At 40.9% G+C, this 9,465-nt stretch overlaps 1 protein-coding gene across 1 annotated transcript; it reads right to left on the minus strand.

The window, feature by feature from the left end:
- LOC147894990 (uncharacterized) lies at positions 1-1,440 on the minus strand. Its single transcript, XM_087384107.1, has one exon. The coding sequence runs from the start codon at positions 902-904 to the stop codon at positions 284-286; it is 621 nt and encodes a 206-aa protein (XP_087240233.1). The 5' UTR covers positions 905-1,440; the 3' UTR covers positions 1-283.
- Positions 1,441-9,465: the final 8,025 nt, after the last annotated feature.

The raw sequence follows: 9,465 nt of genomic DNA on the forward strand, positions 1-9,465 counted from the left end.
GACCAACAACCTCAAAAGGAGCTTTCAAACTCTGTCGAATTGAACGTTCCCATCAATCTCATACATACAGACAGCACACGCTGGCTGACAAGAAAGCCTTACTTTAGCTTTTCTCATGTGCAACACCATGAAGAAGAACCCATAATTCATCGCTTTACGTAATCGCTCTCTGCGTTGCATCTGTGACGACACAAAATAAGGAGAAGAAAACAACTACCCAACCTTGTTTTACCGAACCGCCTTCGGTACTCAAAGCAAACAGCGAGAGACGACTGAAAAATCGTCACCACTCCACGCATTGGTTGCCCTCGTCGATTGTCTCGAGCCCTGGTCTCCAGCCACTGCAGCTGTTGGTGATGATTTGATTTGTATGCGTTGCCTGAAGCTCCGGCGCCGTGTACTCTAAGGGGACGACGTTCGTTTTGGGAGAGCATATTGTAGCCGTCTTGGCTTTGGTCGTCTGTTGAGACGATCCTGCAAGAAGCCTCGCAATGAGTTCCTTGGAAACCGTGATGTGTAAGCTGCTTCTGCCATTCTGTTTCATTGGGAAAGCCCTGGGAGCGAGCGGAAGTGGGTGCTTGCGGCGCATGGACTCTCGACTGTTCCTGGCGAGCGCAGCTTTGGCAGCCAAAGCCGTGATGTCCGATTCTGAGAGAACGGACCGATAAGTCTGCAGAGGAAGAAGAAAATAGATTTGGCCGAGCTCCAGCTCCTCGCTGTCGGGCAGAGGATGCAAGGCGTTGAGGTGATTGGAGTGGCAGATGAAATGTTCAGGGTAGTCGACGGTGAGCTCGCTCACACGAACAGGTCTGGGGAATTCATCGACAAGGCCATTGCGGTGAACGATCTTCACAGAACTGGCAGAGGGGAACTGGCCAAGGCCACAAGAGATCAGGTTGCCCATATGTCCAAAAGCGTTCTCTTTGTCTCCCTTATTCTCTCTCTCTCTCTCTTCTGTGTCTACTATGTCTTCTTCTACAGCTACTATGGTTGTCCAAGCTCCCCTACCAGCTAAGTGATCAGAGGAGCACAGCTGCGCTCCTGTCTCTCTTACTCTCTGTGTGTATCTATTACGTCTTCATCTTCTATGTCTGCTTCTTCTATGCTTGCCCAAGCTCTCCTACCTCTGTTTGTCTACTACGTCTTCTTCTTCTACTTCTTCTTCTTCTTCTATGTCTGCTTCTTCTATGCTTGCCCAAGCTCTCCTACCTCTGTGTGTCTACTACGTCTTCTTCTTCTACTTCTTCTTCTTCGGTTTCCGTGGATATCACTCTCTCTCTTTAATGCAATCTCCGTCTACACGCTCCGAGCAGTAAAGATAATGGCGGGAAGAAAGCAACAGCTCAGAAGCTGCCGCGGTTCACATGAAAGGGACATAGGAAAGATTGCAAAGCAGTACAACATGGCAGAGATGGATGGAGAACCATTTGATGCTAGAGAAGTTAGGGCAGGTAGACGGACAAAGTGGGCACAAACAAAAAGAGAAGACACGGGGCAACGGCTAGGTCAGTCTTTTCACATGGCATAACTTACAACTGACAAGCACCAGAATACACAGTGTTCACAGACAAGTTTTAAGTTTGTAAACTTTTTAAGCTTTAAGACCAAGATATAACTAAAACACTAAAAGATTTATGGATTTTCGAAATTGCAAAAATAAAAATTTCCATAGACTTGAAAACTTCATACATAGTTTGCCCGTTTTCTACACAGCCAAGCAGCAAATGCCTACATCCCCTCAATCTCACTTTGTGAGAAGCAAATGCCTACATCCCCTCAATCTCACTTTGTGAGAAGCAAATGCCTACAACCCCTCACTCTCACTTTGCACACGTTAAGCAAATCTCAAGCTAACAAATCAGGATCACCATCACCTAACATTAAATAGATGAGTCTAAGATTTTAGGGCGATCAAAGCAGTAGGGATCATGGATTATACCTGACAGTGTTCATATAAATTAAGTGTTGCTTGGCTAGGAGACACGGGCCTTAAGATCGAGCTTGCAATTATCAATTATCCAAGCACTCTCTAACTGTTCACTAGTTGTTGATAAGCATCAATCTCAATTGTTTATCACATAACTTGTCTCCACATCGTCGTACTTTGCAAAGCTTATTGTGCACAACTCATGGTTACAAAATGCCTTTAGTAGTGAGAGCAACAACTGCTTAAGCGGAAGGGTGTTTGCCCATCTGAGCAGCTACCCTTGTTCAGGATCTTGATGGATGGCTCCTTCCTACCTAGCAACATAGGACCCTGGTAAATGTGGCCCTTGTATTGGACTAGGGAATGTGAATGGGTGGGGGGGTGAGAAAAAAAAATGTGTTTGGTAGAAGTACTTTTCTATAGTCCTTAGCCTCGAGTGACTAGTAATGTGCATGTCATATCATAGAAGTAGATGTATGGTAATAGCCCTTGCAATAAATACTTCGCGGGTGATATTTAAAGTATAGGTGGTAATAAGTGCTCAAGACGTTATCACATATAGTGGGTGGATCATGAATGTTTGACCATGGTAAAATAAGGGGAAACAATTGTGTTAGACAAACTGAACAAGGGTGAAGCCATCATAAAAAGCCAAGAAAAATCCAAGCCTTTTAAGAGCACACCCAAAAAGACTAAAGTATAAAATAAGCATGTTGCATCATGTTCAGTACGTATTTTGCATATCATATGGTCCAAGATTTAGAGATTTGATGTGAAAGCATTACTTACCTCATTGCCATGCTAATAAGTTCATAAGGTTTGGACATTGATGTCATTCAGAAGCAAACTCTTTCCATGCCTATGACCATATAGCTCATATTAGAGAATGTGTAGAAAGAGGAATAAGTATCGATGCATGGAAAGACTCACTCTAGTACTATTTTACTAGCATTGCACAATCTAATCCTTGGTCCTCAATCCCATATAAAGCTAGAGAATGGTTGCATGCGTTGCAAGCACGTTCCCCACGTTGAATCAAACTACAAGGAGGCGAAACTAAATTCATATATGTCATAAGAGTTAGTTTCAATCCCATTAAAGTATAATAAACCATATTGGAATCTTGCGTGGCCCTTTCCTGGCCCTTTCTTCTTAGTCAAACACTTTGAATGGTTAGTATCGAGTTCACACTAGGGCTAGGTTGCTTTAATAAACTTTTTTTCACCACCCTAAAGTGTGATTAGAAAGCAACCCAAAATATTGACCAAGGGATAGAAAGGTGGATATGCTTTTGAGATGGCCTCCATCCTCATTCAACAATGCCTTAGATTTTCCCACAATTTTTTTTGAGAAGAGTGCCCCTTATATACTATCCTAGGAGACCCTATTATAATATAAATGTGTGCTCTTATTAAGAAACACAATGAAGAGTCCAAGAACAATAGTAAAGTTTCCCCAAAGGCTATATCTAACTATATGGGGATTTGACTCCATACTCGAGTCTCAAGTCAAGTCTTGAGGCACATCATAGATTAAACATCTTCTTGTAGTTCTAGTAAGAGAGAATGACCCTTTTGAAAGGTTGTATGTGGGGCATTAAGTAGGGGATCTCATGCTTGCTCTTTTCTAGGAGGCTAAACTTCCATAGAGTATACACTGCTACAATATGCAAACCACTATGACTAGTAAAATGACCCAACTTAAGTTCATGGTCCATATAGGTACCAAACACATGCATCTATTATGGAGTCTTCCCACGATAGCTCAAGATTTAAACAAATCAAATCGAAACTAACCATTCCTCAAGTCATTCTATAGCCAAAAGCTATTTTAAAGAGAACATATGGAAGGGAAAGGGAAAAGGGAGAGGTGAGCATAAACGAAAAGATGAAATGATCAATTCTCACTTTGATAAAGTATAACAATAAAAGGTGTAAGAGATCCCTTGCCCAACCATCTATTTGCATTTGATAATCACCACATTGTCTATTAATTTTTGCTAAAGAGATTACACATCAACATGTTACCATCTTTGGTGCTTGTGACATCATTTTTAGGGCACCAACTTTTGTGCTTGTGACATCATGGACAATGACTTTCAAGACACCGAAAAGGGGAAACCATTATTTTGGTAAGGCATGGGGAGGTCCTTATTTCTCTTATTTTGAGTACATTGGGAATATGTTTCCCAATATATTTGCCATCTAATAATTAACCACTTTTGGTGTTTTCAACTGCATGGAGAATGACTTCAAGATGCTAAAACACAAAAAAATTAATTTCTTCCTCAAGTATGGGAAAGTCCTACTTATTTCTCTTATCATGTGGTTGGATTTCATATGCACGTCGTTTCCCAGAGTTAGTGTCCTTGGAATGTTACATGTACTCATGAAAGTATGTGAGTTTATCTTTTGAACTTCTATATCATTATGGGAGTTCTATTTCATCACCAATAGCTTCAAAATGTTGATACTTAATTCTTGATTTTGTTCATATTGTATTTATGCTATATTACCAATGGAAGCACAAATTGCTAGCACAAATGAGTAAATTGAAGTTTATACTTTTATGCTATCATGTGATTAAATGTGAGGTGCTTAGAAGGCAATATTTTGGGAATTTTCTTGATGAAGCTTCTTCTTATTGTTACTTTTAGATTGGCAGATTATATTTCAACCCTTTACAACATTCTTTATGATGTCCATAGTTGCAAAGTAATGGGAACCAAGAGTATGTTTTTTGTAATTGAAGAACATATTGGAGCTAGATCATGAAATGTGCATGAAGAAATTGTCTATCTTTTGACAAATTGAAATAGCTATTCATTATCCACCAAAACTAAATTGGTTTAAAGGACCCTGCTATAGCACATCACTTTTGGAAATTCATAACATTCGTAATGAGGTACCCCTTGTGGTGCTCTTTCACACCTTTTTAATATGAGATAAATGGCAATGGCATTCTAATTGGTAATGAACAAATTTGTACCTAACCTAATGATTTTCACATGTTTATCTTATTACCAAAGTCATAGCCAAAGTGAAACATTCTCCCATGTAGATGTCTTGCTACCCTAACAGAATTCTATGATTGACATTCCTAATATCCTTTAGTTTGAGTCTCTAGAAGAAATTTAGATGTACAAGTGGACTTATAGCTTCCATTTGCCAATTCCTTGACAAATACTTGATTTTTGGCTTTAGAATCCTCCCCTTTGATGAACAACATGATGCACTGTTGGAAAGCATAACTCTACTAGTTTATGCCAAATCTCTAGATGTAGCTTCAGTATGGATAGAATCACCATCGGAGACATAGGAATGGATTCCTCTCTAAGAGCCCTTCGGCATACAGCAAACATGTACAAAGCATGTACATCATAAATTCAAGAAAATCATATCCATTGAGAAAAGGGAGAGTGTGTCAAATGATCCCACTTATAAAGACCTACAACAAATGGATGAGAAATGGATCCAATGGATGAATGATGAGTGGTTGGATTGAATTAAAATAAGAAAGGAATTGAATTCAGAATGAAAAACCAAACTCTTAAGATGTATTAATGAAGGACAAATGAAGATGTAAATTTCAACAAATGAGTTCATAGGCCAAAACATGTTGCCATAAATGAAAGATGCCATGGATGAATAGATAACACATAAATGGTGATTGAAAAATAGATGTTGCAAATGGGATCCTAATTCTCATTCAATGATATGCTCAACAAATACAAGCTAAAGGTAAGACAAACTCGTGGTTTGGCTCTTTGTTGGTGCCTCCCTCCCTCCCTCCCTGTAGGAACAAGAATGGAGAAGAGTTGTAAACACAAGAGAACAAGAAGTGAACGCAAGTGAACTCCAATTGAAATGTTAAAATGAAACAAGAAAAGTACTTGGTATATATAGTACAAAAGTACTAGTCAACCATATAGTTGACTTATGGCCTATGACACCATATCACTATAGATATCTCTACAAATCCCCCCTCAATGATATGGCTAAAGTACTCAATGATAGTCTCAGTACTACCTAAATTACCTAAAGTACCATGGTTGCACAAATTCATTCACATGTGGATAAAGCAACCTATGGGAGTACAAAAGAAAACAATGTCATTTTACAACCCCCCTTAACATTGTTTGTATGTCTCGTATCCCCAATCAATATCGATGTCGTGTGAAAAGAGGCACTAATAGGGTTTTAGTGAAGACATCAGTCACATTGTCCTCACAGGAACAATATGTAAGGTCAATAAAGCCATCTGTAATACAATCCCGCACATAATGATTGTGATTTTCTATGTGTTTCATGCGATCATGAAATATAGGATTGTTTCCAATAGCAATGCAACCCTGGCTTTCACATGATATTGGAGTTGTGTCACCATCCTGAGCATGATGCAAGTCATGCATAAGCTTCCTTAACCACATACATTCCATAGTGGCTGAATTTGCAGCTTTGTATTTTGCCTCTATTTTACTTCACTGGAGGAGAGAGACACACGGTCTTGCTTCTTATTGAGCCATGAGATGCAGGCTGAGCCCAATGAGAAGCAGTAGCTAGAAGTGGTCCTGTGATCATCAATGTCCCCTAACTAATCTAAGTCGGCGAAGCCACTCAGAGAAATGTCACCATATGAAGCATAATGCAACCCATTGGAAAGTGTACCCTATACATATCTGAGAACCCTCTTCACTGCATTCCAATGTGTGACTGTGGGACAATGCATGAACTAGCTAAGAAGCCCTATGGCATAGGCAATGTCTAGTTGTGTGGAGCATGACTAGATCAAACTGCCCACCAACTACCTATACAATGTGCCATCAAACTTTTCAGCCGTATCATGCTTACTCAGCTTGTTTCCCTTATCCAATGGAGTGGCCACAGGCTTACAGTTCTCCATCTTAAATTTCTGCAACAACCCCTTCAAATATTTTGTCTATGACATAGAAATCCCCCTTTGGGTTTGCCAAAATTCAATGCCAAGACAGTAGTGTAAGAGGCCCAAATCTGTCATATCAAAGGTATGACACAAGATGGACTGCACTACTACAAATAATTGCCTGTGAGTATGATGTCATTGATGGGGCAGCAAGAACTGATGTATCTTTTGATACCATGCATGAGCTGCTTGCTTCAGCCCATACAAGGCTTTCTTGGTCTTGCATACCTTGTGCTCTTGTCCCTGAACAACAAAACCCTAGGGCTGATGCACATAGACCTCCTCCTTGAGATCCCCATTGAGGAAGGCACACTTGACATCCATTCCACAGACCAACCATAAAACACAGCAAGAGAGATGACAAAGCAAATGGTAGTCATCTTGGCCACCGGAGCAAAAGTCTCCTCATAATCTACCCCCTCTTCTTGTGCTTTGTAACCAATCGGGCTTTATACTTCTCAACTGTACCATCAGTGTGGTACTTGATTTTGTAGATCCATTTGGTGCCAACTACATTCTTGCCAATGGGCGCATCAACCAAGTCCCATGCAGTATTCTTTTGAATGGATCTAATCTCAGCTTCCATGGCTTTCTGCCATGTTGGGTTGCCCTGGGAATCTTCAAAGCGCTGAGGCTCAGTTTCATCTTGGTCGACATGGCCCATAGTCTTGGTGAACTACAGTGTCCCCCCATGGCTAACAATAAAGAGGGCACACCTCATGCTTGCCCTACTTGTGCCAGGGAAGTACAAGGCAAAAAATATGGACGTGTACATGGAACCCTTGATCGAGGAGTTGCAAACGCTATGGAGTGGTGTACGTGTCTTTGATATCTCTAGAGCCCCGAGGCAGGCCATAGACATTTTCATCAAGGGAATTTTGATGTGGACCATGCATGACTATCCAGGATTGCACATGTATGTGCTTGTGCATGCCTATTGATACCTTTATGCTTTATTGTGGTTTGATCTATGCATGTCTAATGACCTATTTGTGCATGCATATATACAGGACTTAAAACACAAGGGTACCATGCTTGTCATATATTTGTGGTCCTAGTTTGAATACACGACACTCCAAACATATGAGGAAGATGGTTTATGAAGATCATGCTCAATACCTTCCGCTTGATCATCCTGTACGTAAAGGTTAACTTGATCCACCACCGGCGGCGGTCCATAGGAAGGCAAGTGACTGGATTCAGGATTGGAGAGCTACTAGTGAGGAGCCTCCTCTTGGTATGGAATGGTTGTAGATATTTCATAAGCTTCCATATTGGGGTGAGTTACAAATCAATCATCTCTTAAATCCCATGCATATCTTCAAGAATGTGGGGGCTTCTATTTGGGCACACTTGGTTGGTGACAAAGACACAAGGGGAGTGTGAGAAGACTTGGATGAGATGGGTAGGATGCCTCATTTGTGGCCCCAAGAGCGTGTGCATAGAACCCAAGAACGTGGTTGTACAACTCAAGAGGGTGGTTCAGGAACCCAAGAGCATGGTTCTACAACCCAAGAGCGTGGTTCTACAACTCAAGAGGATGGTTTAGGAACCCAAGAGCATCCTCCTAGAATTGTTCTCCCAAAGGTACCATGAATTCTTTCCAAGGTAGAGGAGGCAAGGGTCAAGGCGGACATTGCATCTTTTCAGACACTGACAAGACACATGCATTGCCTTAGTGGAGCGTTTACAAAAGACAATAAGCTTAGTGGCCTCAAGTCCCATGATTGGCACAAGGTCTTACAGGTATTCTACATGTTAGCTTGAATGCTTAGTAGAACTACGATTGTGATGCTTTCGTGTAACTTATATGACTGTGAGACATTGTTATACCTCCTTTGTTGCTTGGGTAGTTTATCCTCTCAATTACATTGAGAGGATACTTATCGGAAGATGTTAGAAAGCTATCTACAAGATTAGTGGCATTGTCAGTTATGCTTACTATCATATCACCTTCATTATATTTCATACAATTTCAAATGATCGGTAGAAAATATTGAATCTTACGGGTGCATGTGGAATACGTGGATCTCACAAAAAGAGATCTATGTATCGAGCATCAAGAGGGCTAAGGTGGACTCCATTGAAGATGTGTGCTTGCTTGAGAAGCACTTTCCCTCAAGCATTATGATGACTCAGGTGCACTTGCTTGTACATGCAGTTGATGAGGTTGCCATTTCAAGAACCGTTCATAGCCGTTGAATGTTTTTCCTTGAATGGTTTATGAAAACTTTGAAGGGATTTGTAAGGAAAAGAGCTAGATCCGAAGCAAGCATGCTAGAGGGATGGCTTGTGCAAGAGTCATTAGTATACATCACGATTGCATCCATGGATCCCGATATGTCCCATGCTTGGAACATCAAGGACGATGATCCTGTCATTGTGGAGGTTCCCCAAGGTAAAGGGGTTGAAAGAAAGATGAGCAAAGAGCAAAGAGAAAAATTCAATAAGTCTTGTGTCCTCAATAGTCCCGAGATGCAAAGATGGGTGGAGACATATGAAGAGGCCAAAGCAAAAAGAATAAATGAGAAGACGAGATTTAGTCATGCACAGGCAGAGGGTGCCATATCCACTAGACCTTGCTCTTCTCCCCAGGC

This window comes from Dipteris shenzhenensis, chromosome 13 (genome assembly GCF_047967505.1).
Source record: "Dipteris shenzhenensis isolate YYH24624 ecotype China chromosome 13, Dip_SZ_1.0, whole genome shotgun sequence".
Classification (NCBI taxonomy): domain Eukaryota; kingdom Viridiplantae; phylum Streptophyta; class Polypodiopsida; order Gleicheniales; family Dipteridaceae; genus Dipteris; species Dipteris shenzhenensis.